This window comes from Psittacula echo, assembly GCF_963264785.1.
Source record: "Psittacula echo genome assembly, chromosome: 5".
Taxonomy (NCBI): domain Eukaryota; kingdom Metazoa; phylum Chordata; class Aves; order Psittaciformes; family Psittacidae; genus Psittacula; species Psittacula echo.
In genome coordinates, this window is record NC_137739.1 from 60,547,386 (window position 1) to 60,563,593 (window position 16,208).

The 16,208-nt window shown below is 37.6% G+C and overlaps 1 protein-coding gene across 7 annotated transcripts in view; it reads right to left on the reverse strand.

Moving 5' to 3' along the window:
• PPP4R3A (protein phosphatase 4 regulatory subunit 3A) overlaps nucleotides 1–16,208 on the reverse strand; it is a 47,118-nt gene that overhangs the window by 14,348 nt on the left and 16,562 nt on the right. For 4 of the 7 annotated variants that reach the window (XR_013956795.1, XM_080617500.1, XM_080617497.1 and 1 more), the window contains 5 exons: nucleotides 15,229–15,293; nucleotides 13,665–13,763; nucleotides 9,381–9,998; nucleotides 627–704; nucleotides 408–524 (listed from right to left, as the gene is read on the reverse strand). Coding sequence is in view for 6 of the 7 variants with exons in the window: in XM_080617500.1 (XP_080473626.1) it covers nucleotides 408–524; nucleotides 627–704; nucleotides 9,381–9,998; nucleotides 13,665–13,763; nucleotides 15,229–15,293 (977 nt within the window). In the remaining variant the exon portion in view is untranslated. Of the gene's footprint in view, nucleotides 1–407; nucleotides 525–626; nucleotides 705–9,380; nucleotides 9,999–13,664; nucleotides 13,764–14,489; nucleotides 14,539–15,228; nucleotides 15,294–16,208 lie in introns of those variants that run through there. The other 3 variants (XM_080617498.1, XM_080617499.1, XM_080617501.1) reach the window with 2 other exon arrangements.

A 16,208-nucleotide genomic window follows, 5' to 3' on the forward strand; every position in this document is an offset into this window, starting at 1 on the left:
TTCCTACTTACAAGTCATACCTCACTATTACTAAAACTGTATTCTAAACCTGTATTGACTATAACCTCTCCTTTGTACATTTGACAACTGTTGGGAAAAATACATTTTATGTTTTCCTTGCTTTTTGGTCTATTTCCCTATTTTCTAACTCAATAGTACACCAAAGAGCATATAAAGATGTAAGGCGAATAAGAAAACAAAAACTAAGAATGCCAGGGCACTTACCAATGTCATACTGCAACTGGCTTTAAAGCTTTACAAAAATATTTTAACCCAAGCTAAGACAACAGAATGTAGCAAACACTTCAGAAAACTGCATGTCTGAAGTTTGGCATACTTACTTTTTTAAAACAACCTCTCTGGACATACATAAAATTGTTAGCACAAATAAAATGGAACTGACTTACCAATATAACTTCTAGTGCTGGCAGAATGCCCATATTTGACAAGGTTTTGAAAAACGCATCTCTGTTTTGAGGTTGCAGTGTTTGAGAGAATGCACAAAACTCTTTCAGAAAGTTTACCTGAAAAACATGAATAATACACTAGTTAGTAATTAAAAAAACAGATGCATGCCTCACTTCGTAGTGACTGTCCCTTTCATGTATGTTTTACGTATTTCTTACCAATTCCTGTCTTTTCTCCTCATCTGTGGCTTCATCTGTTAGCTGTGCAAACAAGTCTGTCAGAAATTTTTCATCTTCCTATAAAGGCAAAACAATACTATTTGTTTATTTCACAGTATCAAAAAAGCATCCAACTATAACATAAAGTTCTTCTAAACCATGCTTCCTGTAACTTGAGAGAATATACACTTGTGTACTGTAGTTAATCACACCAGTATCAACTTTCTAACTCAATTTTCAAACAAATTAATATCAATCTTGGTTTTGTGCTTTTATGATGTTCAGCACCACTCCAACCCCAACACTTCACTCTCAGTTATGACGTATCTTGTACTGACTTTTGGCTGTCTGTTTTCTATTTTCTACTGCCAATCTCATCATTTTGTTCACGACTTTTCTAACTTCCTTCCTCTTTGGCACATGCCTGTCCCTCAAACCACACTACCATACCCTTGCTTCAATTGTTTACATGTATTTATAAATATGACCTCCCACTTGGCCCTACACATACATGTATCTTTGGAATCTTGAGATCTTTGCAGGAGACAAAGACACAACGAAGAGAGAGTTTTCTAACAGCAGGAAGGAGGCGAGATTCTTTCTCCCCAACGTTGTGAGAAGGGTGAACTTCAGAAACCAAATCAAAGTGTTTCTATTATGTACAGCATCTACTGGGCATTCTGGGTGGCAGCCATCAAAAACCATTCCATTATTTTTCATGCTGCTGTACCTTAGCAAAACTACAAACAGCAGACAACACATTACAAACATGTATTTAGACTGAAAAAGCAGCAATATGTAGCTTCCCATAACCATCAGAGTGCTAACAACTACATAATCATTAAAATCTAAATAAACCTTCCCTATCCTTTCCCCAATATTACACAGTTATAAGATAGCACTCGCTTGAAAAAGCTGCCTGTACATCAGATAGGAATAGACTTTTTTTCAAAAAGCTGCCAGTGTTGTTTCTTGTGAAGTCAAGTGACACCACGTGCAATATCCCTCCACCCTAAAACCACAGCGCTAGAAAACCAAACTGCCTTGCTTACATTTACACAGCATAAAGCAGAACCACAACAGTACTTCAGATACATCCACATAAAGTTTCGGAAACTGCAGATTATCTAGGTACCTCACCCAGGGTCACTTTGCAGCCTTGCTGAGAAAATGAGTACCTCAGTTCCAATAGCACACCACGGTAATGCAGCTGTAACACTGTCACAACCCAGTCCAGGATCTCTACATGGCACTGCACAACACAGATAAACCCAAAATAGGTTGGCATGAGCTACCACCCTACAAGGCATTTCACCACACTGCAAGGCAAACCCTGTATTTGGGATATGTCACCAGTTTCCTCTTGTTTGATATTGTGCTGTGCTTCCAATCTGACCCAACAGCTTAGTGATAATAAAGAAGAATGATTTCTGCACACAATTTCAGGTGCTATTTCTGTGGCTGCTTCAAAATCGAGATAGGACAGGCTTCATTTGAAGTTTACTGAAATTCACTCTGGAGGACCAAGTACTGGAAATGCAAAGTTTGACTTTCAGATTTCAACAGTCAAACATGTTCTGAACCACTATTAAGGTCTTAGATTTCAAGAAACGTAACTTCAGCTGTGATGAAAGAATACAAGGATGTTTGACTACCTGCTATCCAGCTGTAACATGGCTTGGTAAGATTCCTATCCTAATATCTCACTCATTAGACATTACAGGTAGCATGACAAACCCACAGTACACATACCAACATATTTTTTTACCAAAATTAAAAAAAAAAAGGGCATAAAAATATAAAAAGTATATGATTTTTTTGAAGAGCATGCTAGTTATTCTCCATGATTAGCAGTGTATTTAAGAACAGGCTAAGTAGTTTGCCTTCATTTATCTTTTTGTGACTTTTAATCAAGATGTAAAACTAACCTCGTCCCTTATCAGAACTATTGAGAAGATACATGCTTATCCAAACTGGAAAAGCGTAACCCCTACACTTCCAGTCTCACTGTGAAATGAACTTTTTACTTCCTTCATAATACTTGACAGTAACTGCAAGTCAATACCACAGAAATATCTTAGAATGGTCATTGGGAAAAAATAGTGGAAATTTCAGCATTTCAGTATGTCAGAGCCAAGATTAGTGTGCTTCTGCATAAAAAATGGCACACAATACTACCCAAAGCTGGGGGGTTTTTTGTTTGTGTGGGTTTTTTTTTAAGTCAAGTGTGGAAGGAGAGGAGGAGACCCTGTGGTGCTGGTGCCATGGGGGATCTCACTTGTGACCCACTGCAGAGCCTAGGAGACAGAGGTGGCTAGGGAAGCTGCACTTCCAGCACTAACAGCAGAGCCTGACAGGCAGGCCCTTGCGGGGCAGTACCCCAGCTCAGCTTAATGACAGGTCACCATGTTCCTGCCTGGTTCAATACGAGGCCATCTACAGGAGAGGCCAACCCACTCACTCTGTTACTGGGCTTGCAAACATCTGGGACTTGTAGAGGGGACTTTCTAACACTATGGATTCTATTTAGAAGATCAGTTTAAAATCAAACAAAATTAAGATGAATCTGAGTGACTTGAAACATCCCATTCTTACATGGATAACATGCAGTAAATGGCAATTATTCCAAGAAACAAAACAAAACAAAACAAAACCAAACCCAACCTATTACTAACTTTGCAGTTAGGTCTCAGCCCTGAAATGTGTTTTAGGTGCTGTCTCATTCCAGGATGCTTAAGGAAAGGTAGACAGGTTATTATTGATGGGAAAACCCCCAACACTCCTATATTACAGAAAACTGTGATTGCAGTGAACAATTCTAAATACAAGATTCTCTCTCTCAGGGTGTAAAATTACTGACATGTGCAACATATCTACAGATACATTCCTGGACAACACTACCAGAACCTATGGAAATGCAGACTTAAAGCAGAGGTCACATATATTAAAAGTTACAAAGCACCAACACCAAATGCTAGAATTCCACAAGCTTAAGTGTTTCCCATTTGGGGTGTTTTCCAACTTGAAAGAATCCCCCAAAATACAGCTGTGAACACAGCACAAATGCGTAATTCTTTGCAGTATCTGACCACTTCATGCAGACAAGCACCAAAATCCATTTGGATGTTATCTTGGAAGTTGTGAAAGTCACAACTGTTTCTAAGAAAATAAAACTGCAAAAGATAGTTTATGAGGCAATTGTAGAATAGTTATTTTCCCATGCACAGAAATTAATTAAATGTGCAATACTTAAACTATGCATATGCCAAATACTAAGTGTATTCATTTATGCTTCTACAAAATCCAAGTAGATGCTCCTTGGATTTAATACATTTCAAAGTTCATGAAGATAAAATTAAGCCAGGCTATCTATGCACTCAATCATTTATGACTTTAAAACCAAGAAAACCCACAAAGTAGGATCACAAGAAATGACACTATTTATATTTCTGATTCACTTTCAAAGCAGTCCTCCCCCTCCTACAAGTAGGCACTTAAAAAAGCATTCTTCAAAGCAGGCCTTTCTTAAATGTAATTAACTCACACTTACCAGATCCTTCATGCCTGTGATTACAGATAAATGACAGAAAACATGCCTTTCTGAAAAAAAACTTTCAAGAAGCTCTGTGACACCTGTGCTGGAAAACAGTACACTTTCCATCCTATTTTCCACCTCCATATTCAATTTTAGGCAGAAATAGTATTTCAGCCAAGAAAGTTCCATAAAATGTTACCAGCAAACAGATTTACAGCTTCAAACATACATGCCTTCCTGCTGCCACAACAGAGGATTTTATAGTTCAAAAAATGTTTCAGTCTCCTTTATCTCAGACTACCTTCCCACACATGCCTTCATTTGCTATCAATAAGCTATTTCCACTTGAAACAGCATGCTGAAACAGCAATAAGATCCATTTATCACATTTGGAGTTTCTGTAGACAGTGACCATAATTTTGTACAATGTAGAAGTTAATCTCAGAAATCATTAGCAGGTACCACTTGCAAACTTCTTTCATTGTCATTTCCCCCAGAAAGTGGAATCCCTTTACACCTTACTTGCAAGGCAAATTTTGCTGGGAGTGGATCTCCAGAGTTACTCCTGAGCCAACTACTGCAAAACAGCAGACTGGCAGAAGACATTCCAGTCCTAATACATTTGTGTAAAGCTACCCACATGCACTGACACAATTCTTTCTCTAAAACAACTACAGATAATTAAAATTGCATCCACGAAGTTCTGTAAAGAATCAGTAACTACCTGTAAAACCACTTTCAAAATTATAACCAGCCTGTTGTTATATATAAACCCAGCAAAATACACCTAAATGTATATAACTGTTACTTTAATGCCTACAATTTTTTAGCTATTAAAAAGGGATATAGGGACTAACAGCAAAGTGATTTCTGTATTTAAAAATGCTAATTTACCAGTACAGTAATCCCATGTGATCACCGCTCTCCTAGGCACATGAATTATTTTAACATATGTCCAATGTTCCCATTGTACTCTTCACTTTCCTCAAAACAAAAGACTCTGAATAGAAGTCTAAAAGTACATACTCCAAAGTAATCCTAACAATATTCTGTATTGTGGAAAGTAGAACACTACAGGACCTTCCTAGCAAAAAGAGCACGCCAATGAGAAAGGGGGGACAGAACAGAAGGAAACAGTGTTTGCTCACTCTATGGCGCAGTTTTGCAAGTTTTTTTGTTTTTTAAGAACTAGTTAATAATTCAAAGGGAAAGAACTGGTGGCCTCCAGTGTGAACATTAGTATATATTTTTTTAATTGCAAAAGAGCGTCATATAAAGTAAGAAACACCACTTACCTGTCCCACCCCCACTCTCAAAACTTGGCGAACTCCATGTTTCAGAGAGGTTTCTTGGTGGCTATGACATCTCAAGACTAGAACAGGCTGGACCCCAAGCAGTAAGAGCATATTATGAGGGGCTGAAATTGGAAAAAAATGTTATATACCTCTTTCATATCTTATGTACAGTGAATCATAAAACCTGTAATTGCAGAGGTTTCCAGAGCAGTTAATTCTGTAGACTGGAAATACTGGGCTTACTATCCATCATGAACAACAGTATCTAGTTTAGTGAGATCTCCACGCAGTTACTTAAAATTACAGATCTTAGACAATTAAATCACAAATAAACTAACCTCCGTTTCTTATAACAGCCCATCAGTGTAAACATTTACATAAAGATTATGGGAAAAGCTAACCTTCGTAAAGGAGAGAGGAATACAGTTCATAACCCTAAGTGCCAAAGGCACTCCATTCTTTATTTTTATTGTTTTACCACAGAACAGCCAGAAGTTATTTACCTACCAAAGGAAGCAAAATCATGGAAGCAGGTAGCCTCCATGACTGCAGATGTATTTATTTTTTCTTTTTAAAGATGTCCAAAATCCCTAAAAAAGCCACAATTCTTAAGAATCTGGACATTCTTATTTACAGAATTCACTAGTTACATTGAAAAATTGACCTTACATGTCCCACATTGACACCAAATACCTTAAATAAGACACAGTGGCAATTTTGAGGAAAGTCACCTGGCCTGTCAAAGAGCGTAAGGCACAACCTGCGCAGAGGCTTGTACAAATTTCTAATTGCTTCTCTGTAACTAAGGTATGGCTCAGTTAATTTGAAACGAGGGAAGTGCAGTGTGCCATTTTAGTTAACATACAGTCTGACATGAGAAGGGCTCTGTAGAGCTTCTCTGTTTTGTCCTGGTGGAAGTTACAGTTTTTCTTGTCGTTAACAGTCAGTAAGAAAGAAAAGAACAGAATATAAAACAAGTCAGTTGCACACACAACAGCTGCAGTATGTCACAGGGTATCAGCTGCTCAGGGACTTTACTTTTAACCCGAGAGGTAAAATTTCCTAAAGAGATCACTCTTCTCTCAGTGGTTCACAAGAGACAATCTAAAGCCAACAGCTGAAGCATTAACAACCTGTACTACACATCACCTAACAACTTGAGACTCATCCATGGGTCTCAACAAACTACCAGGAAGCATCGCAAAAACTCCTTAATTAACAATGATTTATAAAACACCAGCTTCTTAAGTACACATGTAAGGTTAGTGAGCATTGGGATCTCAGAAGATCTAAAACAAAGAATGCCAGAAACTTGACGGACAAGTTTAAATCTTTCATGAAATAACACCCCCCACCACTGAAATACTAGGATAGAACCAATTATAGAAATGCATGTTAAACCATACACTAATAAGAGACCTTGAAAAATAGTTACAGAAGTTAAATCTACAGAAGCAGTCTTAATTTTATTCTCAGAACATTATTTATTCTGCTTAAAGAAATGAAAAGGAACGGAACCATACATTTTATACACAGAATGTAGAAATGGGGGTGGTGGAGAAAGGAAAGGGCAGAGATAACAGAACAGTGCAACCTGACATACTGCTTTTTAAATAAATGGATAAATGAATGTCAGGTAAGTAGGCTTAAACCTTGGTTTAGAGATACACTGTCAGAACTAGAAAAATCAATCTTCCAACCAATCAATCAAGCCATTTAATCTCTTAGAAATGCAATGGGTGTATAATTTGTGATGGCCTCTTTTAATTCCCTCAAAACCAAGAACTGATCATAAATACGATATAATTTCCAACAGTCTTATTTATAAACTCAGGGAGTAACTACTCAATGCTATACAGCTGTACTGTGAAAGGTCTAAGAAATGCAATGTAACAAGGAGTATGTGTTCCTCCTCCTGTGCTACCACTTGTGGCTGCTCAGAACTGTAGAAAGCACTTGAACAATTTGATTTATTTAACTTTGAAAGTTATGCAGTGAAAATTATTCTGGCCCTACCACACACATATTACACTTTATGCTCAACCACAGACAACAGCAACGGAAGTGAAGATAATGCTCAGAAACCTGCAGTCACACAAATCAAAATCAGACCTGAGCTTCCGTTTCAACTGTAAACTGCAACTAAAACGTTCTTCAACTGCACCAATCCTTGATATTCTAACCCAAGCTTACCTTACATCTATTAACCTAACACAGGATGCAAGAGACAGAAAAAAAGGAAAATAATCAACTACTTAATCAAGTTACCCAAGGATTTCTGGCAAAAACACCCTTAATGATTTTGAAGGATCAGGTCCCCTTTTTTCCTTGCCCAGCTTCCTTTTCAAGAGTGTTCTCAGAATCAGCCATAACACCTACACTCCTTAATAATTCTTCCATTCCTCCTCCTCAAGCTAAAATATATGATCCTCAGAACTTTGCTTTTAGCAACCCTTGCAAAGAGGTCAAGATATTTTAGAGACATAGGTCATACTGGATACTTAAGCTGAGATCCCTTAACTGAATTATTCAGCACTCGCAACGTCAGACTTGTAAGCTTTCTCAAAATGGCCGCTCCAAAATGCTGAAGGCCTTCTGACTGTTTCGGATACACATTTGGGACTTTATTTATCAAGGACACACATACCATGAAGAGTTCGGTTCAGTTGGGTGCAAACTGGGGTCTAGTACTAACAAAGAGGCCCCTGATGTTCTACCAGCCTTCCACCAGCTGCTGCAGGAAGTAATGGTTGGTCCACAAGGCACATGCCTCAGCTGCTAGGCCTGGGTGACATCATGCACATCTGGCTGCTTATCAAATACTCCATGTGTGGACATAACAGATTAAAGCTCCAACAGAGTGGATTAAATAGTATCAGTATCCTGATCAGCTGAGTGTGGTGGATGGAAGGTTGGGAGGTTTTGCTATGAGCTTGCAAAAGGAATTTTCACTCTCCTTTGCTGTATATTCCATAAAATTGAACAGGGTGTATGCTGAGATTCAACTTCAGATAAACGTGATTAAGGTCATCAGCAGCATCTAGCACTTTGCCCATTTCTCCAGATAAGACAGCCCTTACAAAGACAGTGGCTATGAATTTATGAAATGTTAGAAGAATTAAGATAGCAACAATTAACAAACTACAATACATGTGCTGTAACAATTTGCTGAGCTCGCTGAAAGCGTTAGGAAGCTCCTATTACACACATATTCCACCTATTTCTATACAGTTCAGGAAGTTCATAAGTTGGTGCAAAATATTTAAAGCATTTAAGCAAGGTATCTATAATCATCATAAAATCTCTTTACATTTGCATTAAGACATACATCATGAAAACCTGGCAATTCGAAGCAGTATTATTTAGGGACTTAAAAGACAAACTAAGAAAACATTCAAGCACTTAAGGCAATGTTATGCTCTGAACCTGTTCTTTCCAAACAACTGATTTAATTTACTTGCAAATCAGAAACAGTTTTATCCTGGCATGATATTGTATTTGTGAAATCTGGATGAAGTAATTTGGTATTTTTTTTCTTGTCATGGTAGCATGACAAAAATCATCCTTAACTGCAGCGCGTGGAAAGTCCCAAAATACAGAAAAAACCCCACAAACCCCTACAAAAAATCAACCCTGCAAGATGCAAACAGTACTATCCATTCCAAACAACCTCATTCAGGATTCCACATACGTTTTGCTCCATTTAGATCAATTACAGAGAATCTAGTCCAGTATCTGAAATTTAAGAATGTAACAGCTCAGTACTCGAATCCATGCCTTTTATGTCTTACTTCAAAATTACTTTTGTAATCACAGAAACTAAGGTTCCACTGAAGCATCTTAATCTTTCCAATAAAAATTATCCAACTTTCTCTGCACAAGCACAAATAACAAATAAAGAGACAGTGAAATTCTGAAACTTACCTGTAACATACCAACTATTTCCACTTTATTAAAAAAGATGAAAGAATGCAGTGTTGATAGCATATTCTCCTCAAAAACTGAGGGAGTGGGTAGGACCATATCTTGAATATACTGTACTCTGTATGTCTGATGTATTTTTTGCTTCAGCTCTGGATCAGATATAGGTATCACCTCTTTAAATTTTGCTGTTTTAGTCAGAAATTCCCTGTGTTTCCGTGACTGCGATAAAGACGGATCATATTCTAGGCATCCAATTACGTCCATTATACATTCCTCAGAAAACATGACTTCAAATAGTGCAGTTCTGTTCAAAAGGAAAATTCCCTTGATAATTTCATATAAGTGGTGTAGTCCTTCAATATTCTCCAAGTCTTCGCACACATGAAAAATTTCTAAGAGCTTCTTAATATAGCCCTCATTTTCCAGTGCTAGTGCGAGTTTTTCACGACGTAATGGTGAAGGCAGTGAAGATGCCACAAGTTCTGCAATTTCTTCTAGCCGGCTTAATTCACATGATGGCAATTCTAGACCTGGTGATGACATATCATCAAAACGCTCTTCCTCAGATTCATCGACAAGGTCCTGAGTAATATCGACAGAAGGGTCTTTGCCTTGAACCTACAAAATAAGATGCATTCAAAAAGGTGGAGTTTTAAGTTTATTGCTACCTGAATGCTTTTATAACAATACCATCTTAAACATCACACACTTTTTCTTTGTATGGCCAAAACAGAAGTGCAAACATAAGTCTGACACTGAGTACAACTGGTTTGGAAAGCAATAGATAATGAAAAGATTTCTGCAAACAGACGGCTTTGGAAAATTATTTCTACATTAGATATTTATTTATTTTCTACAAAAAGGATAAAGAATAAAGAGAAAAGCTACATTTCCTGAGTACTCCAAATAAAAAAGGAAATTCGTAATTACTAGTATGGACAACTTTCTAACAGGCTACTGCCCCTCTACTCTGCTCTTGTGAGACCCCACTTGGAGTACTGTGTACAGATCTGGTGCCCTCCACATAAGAAGGACATGGAGCTGTTGGAGCAAGTCCAGAGGAGGGCCACAAGAACGATAAAGGGGCTGGAGCACCTCCTGTATGAAGACAGGCTGAGGAAGTCAGGGCTGTTCAGCCTGGAGAAGCTGCACAGAGACCTCATAACAGTCTTCCAGTATCTGAAGGAGGCCTACAAGGATGCTGGAGAAGGACCCTTCTTCAGGGACTGTAGGAATCTGACAAGGGGTAATGGGTTCAAACTTAAACAGGGGAAGTTCAGGTTAGATGTAGGAAGAAGTTCTCTACTTCTGGTGAGGCACTGAAACAAGTTGCCCAAAGAAGTGGTGAATGCTCCATCTCTGGTAGTGTTCAAGGCCAGGCTGGACAGAGCCTTGGGTGACATGGTCTAGTGTGAGGGATCGCTGCCCATGGCAGGGGGGTTGGAACTAGATGATCTTAAGATCCTTTCCAACCCCAAATAGTCAGTGATTCTATGATTCTCTGCAGACAGACTTTCAAATGCAAACCAGTATGGTATTATTGCAGTTATAGCTTTAAACATTTATCTATAGGCTATTTAACTGCTCTTCATGCTTTTCAAAGCTTCTGCTACCTCAAACAGATGAGAGGCCAGTCTTGTTAATTTAACTGTCGTTTTCAATTCTGGAGAGCTGCAAGTCAAAATCCGTTACTGTGCACATTCTAAATACCCAACAGAGGCACAGAATTCCCTCTTAAGAACAGAAAGCCCCAGACCAACATTAACAAAAGAGTAGTGGAAATCTGGAGCCGTTATCAAAACAAGGCACAGGACCTGCAAAGATCTCCCTAGAGATACACCAAGGAAACTGAGGAAAGTACAAATTAGTGAGGAAAGAAAACAGAAACAGAAGCTTGGTCACCAGTGTTTCAGCTTCAATGACATCTTTATTGTAGTATCTGCTTGGAGTCTGGTATGTCAAATCCATAAAAGCATTGCAGTGTAGACTGGCAGAAGTCACTGTTCTTTTCCATCTTGAAAATCTTCATGGATAACAGCAAGCCTATACTTAGAGTGAAATCCAGAATGCTGTCAAATTCCACATACTGTTCTGCTTATACATCAGCAACCACTTCCAGTATAAGTGGTACAAAAGTTTTCTTTTTAAAAGAAGCTTTAATAACTTAAATAATAATGATGAGATCATGAGATGGTCGAGTTCGAGATCCTCAGGACAGTGAGAAGAGCATGCAGCAAGCTCACTGCCCTCGACTTCAAGAGAGCAGACTTTGGCCTCTTCAGGAACCTGCTTAAGTGAAGTTCTATGGGATATAGCCCTGGAGGGCAGGGGGCCCCAAGACTGTTGGTTGATATTCAAGGACCACCTACTACAAGCTCAGGAGTGTTGCATCCCAACTAGAAGGAAGTGCAGCAGGAGGGCCAGGAGACCTCCTTGGATGGATAAGGAGCTGCTGAGGAAAATTCATAGGAAAAAAGAGGCTTATAAAAGGTGGAAGCAAGGACAGGTGGCCTGGGAAGAATACAGGGATGTTTTCCGGGAAGCTAGGGACCAGGTTAGGAAAGCTAAGGCACAGTTAGAATTAAACTTGGCTAGAGAAAGATAACAGGAAGGGATTCTATAGGCACATTGCAAATAAAAGGCAGACTAGAGACAACGTGGGCCCTCTCCAGAAGCTATGAGGAGAACTGGCTACCCTGGATTTGGAGAAGGCTGAGGTTCTTAATGACTTCTTTGCCTCAGTCTTCACTGGCAAAGGCTCTGACCACACCATCCAAGTCTTGGAAGGCAGACGCAGGGACTGTGAGAATGAAGACCTTGAGCCCACTGTAGGAGAAAGGACTGGAAAAAGGGAAATATAACCCCCATTTTCAAGAAGGGGAAAATGGATGACCCAGGGAATTACAGATCAGTCAGTCTCACCTCTGTGCCTGGAAAAATCTTGGAGCAGATTCTCCTGGAAGGCATGCTGAGGCACATGAAAAACAAGGAGGTGCTTGGTGACAGCCAGCATGGCTTCACTAAGGGGAAATCCTGCCTGACCAATTTGGTGGTCTTCTATGATGGGGTTACGGAACTGATGGACAGGGGTAGAGTAGCTGACATCATCTACCTGGACTTGTGCAAAGCATTCGACACATAAGTAGTACTTCTTACTTCCTGATTTAATTTTAAATTCTAAAAAACCTCAATGATCTATGCACATGCAATTGTAAAACCAGATTTCTTCTGCTTTTTTCTGAAATCAGTGAGAACAAAGTCCAAAAGACAGTGGAGCGAGCTCAAGGTTTGTTAAGAACAGAAGAGTCCATAAAGAGAGAATTAGACAAATTTTGAGAAATGCCACCTAATGTAGCATAGAAATTAAGAGAAGTTGTAATGCTTGGAATGGAAGAAAAGAATCCTCAACAAGAACTGACAAAATGAATTAAGTGAATACATTGACTAAAATCTTCCAGGTATTGCTCAATAGTTAATACCTGACCAAATGTTACCCAGAAACAACATTGATTCAGTGACTATACAGTCAGCTGGTCATAATGGTAAAACATAATGAGTTATTTTAGCACATATTAAAATATATATATATGCTATATATAAATAGGTTCATTTCTTTAAACTGCAAGAACTATAGTTTTGAGGAGATAATGAAGGGAGAGAGCTATCTCTTCCTTCAGAGGAACTATCAAATCAATCTTCCATACCCTGATAGGCAACAGAAGCATACTGTCATATTTACATGGGAAAGTTCTATTGAGAAACTCAATACTGCCCTCACCTGAAATAGTAGAATGAGATAAGAGGAAGAGAAGAACGAGAAATGTAGAAACAGGAATGTGAATAAGATACAGTTAAGTCTATGAGAAATATGTTATAAAATTCACTAATAGCTCACATACATTCGTCTGTCTACAACAAAACTGTGGACAGGTAACCTTTTCCCCTTTGGCCATCCTGGGAAGAGTTAATTACAAAATTAATTGTTACGAAACTTTTTAAGCACTCATTTTTGAGCTAAAGTTTCTTGGGCAGTAATAGAGCTAAAAAGACCTGAAAATACTCTAAAAAACCACTGCAAACATACTTTAAGTTCTTAACAAATTTCTGGAGGAAGAAGAAAGTTTTCAAACTCAAAAAATGCAGAATTTGTGGGAGGTGGTTACAATGATAGTTTGTTCTTTCTATCCACTGTGTTCAGATTCATTTCTTAGAACAGTGTAAAAATTCTGAACACAAACATTAAGATGATTTAGGCTGTCTCAATCTGAGACTTATCAAACTTACCTGACATATTTTTTCCCATATTTCATCACATCCTGCTTTTTCTTGAAAACTAAGTGCCAAATCATAATTTTCAGCTTCAGACCACACAATCAAGGTATCCTTTAAAGAGAGGAAAAGTATTTTAAGGCAATGCTATTTCAGATTTTGCAAATCTGAAGAGTGTTTAAAGTGTAATAATTTAAAATAAAAACAGTTTAACATCTAATTATAACAGGAGAGTAATACACTACAAATGCAATCATCATACTTTGCAAAACTTTTATAAGTTCTGAGATTCTTAGAATTACAAACATTTCTGCATAAATTAAGGAAGTTCCAGAAACATACTGAAAGGTTTAGTTAATTCAAATTACCATAATACTGTATATCTCAAAAAGGTTGATCTAGAATAAGTACTTCTACCTCAATGAATCCTCTGATAAAACATGGTAACAAAAGCAACTGGCTTTGGTTTTGATTTGCGTAGGTTTTTTTAATCTGTTTCAACTGGACCACATAAAACTGCACATCTTTTGTAAGAACTAAATTATGATCCTTTTTTTTTCTTCTCATTTTTATAAGCCCCAGAACTCACTGTGCAGAAGGCACAGAACAGCTGTTTAAAAGCAGCCCCAAGATGCCTACAAACTGTAAATGAGAACAGAAACTCGAATATGCACACAGCTAACTGCCTAAGAGTATGCATACCTATTACACTGAACTACACGCACCATTTTTACACATTCCAAATTCTGAAAGGATGTTTTGCCCTAAATTTCTACAAGTTAGTTGAAACCATGCTTAGCTATGTTTACTACCCAGACAGTTAAGCTCTCATCTACTTACTAGAATAGTTCAAGAGTTTACCAGCCCTCATATTGCATGCAAAAACAATATATGGAAGCGGAAGCTGATGCTGCAAACAGTGATATCGCACACTGATAAGGTATTCGATGGAGTAGTTTACAGACAGTCTGCTAAACAACTGTTAGAATAAAAAATAAACATGAAAAGAGAAGAAAATATAATCTGCATTATTTACATATCAAATCAATTTTAGTTTGTCTTTTGTCTTCCTATAACAGTTAGCTGAAATACAGCCACATCAAACATATATATGCAACTGCATTATTTTAATTAAATGCTAAAACATGCATATATACTCACTAGCACAAGACATGATAATTTTTCTACTTGTATTTCAATGAGAACCATAACTTACAGTATTTTTGCGTCATTACGTATAAATTCTGTTTACAGTGATTATTCCTAAAGGAATTACTTTTAAATATTTGCAAAAGCACTAAAAGTTGCCAGACATCGATAAAGTTTAAGACAGTTTATTAATTAGGCTTAATTTATTTCAAATATTAAAATGAACACTAAGGATAAAGAGAAATCTTACATTGAGATTTTGATATACACTTACTAGAAAACTCCTTTAACTATAGTCTAAAGAGCAGAATAAGGTAGCTCCATTAGGATTCAGTCAAGCAATACAATATAATCAATTTGCCATTACCAGAGCAGCTATACTGCTTCAGAGGCACTAATGGCTTTACCTTGCAAATAGCAAACAGTTTACCTTTTCCTTTTCCAAAGGGTTGAGGAAGAGGTGGTACACAGAAGAAAGGGATTTAGGAAGACCACCTCCAAAATACAAAAGGAAGAAGAAAGTCACAATTAATACTTTATTCTCTACAAGACAGGTCATGGTGAAAATACTCTGGTAATAACAGATTGACAGCACCTAGTACTGCTGACTCCTACAGAGCCAGAAAAATAACAGGCTACAAAAATTTAGAAAAGGAAGGTCCTAAACAAAATTCTGGGTTGTTTTGGGGGGTTTTTTTAACCATCTTTTAAAAACAGGATGTCCCTTACTGCAGTATTCATTGGATCTATCAGGTTCAAACTGTAATATATTAATCTCTGCAATTAGTGTTCATACTGCAGAAATTTTAAGGCCACTGTCTCATCAGCTTCCCACTGAGTAGCACTTATTTCATTTTTAAAAAACCAAACCTTGACACTAAAGCTTAAGTAGACCCTAGCAGAACTTGCAACACTCCTAATTATAACACCATTTAAGTGGTTAAATTTCTAAGCAAGCAATTTCCAAAAGAAGATAAAAATGTATTTTTTTCTCTATAAAAACATGACTAACAAATAGAGAAATTACTAAAAGAACAAAAATAAGGACAGTGTTAATAATATTAACTGTGGTAAACTGAATAAACAAAAGCTGTAAGTCTCTGAATAAACTCCAGTACAGGACCAAGACAGGTCAGCTGGTCAGTCTGTCTTTTTCTTCTGGGGACAGGAGGAATAGAGGGAGAAGGACAGGCAGAAAAAAATGAAAGGGAAGACACAAAGGTAAAGCTGCTTTTGAAAACTAGAGTCACAGATACACAGATGCGCATTTGGCTATAGTATAGCAACTGTTCTTATAAACAAGATCATCTACTATCATATATGGAAATTCAGACTTTTTTTCACCTCTACACATTTTGATTTTTCATTTTTTCCTTCTTTGGAAAGCAAACCAAAACCTGCTGAAATAAA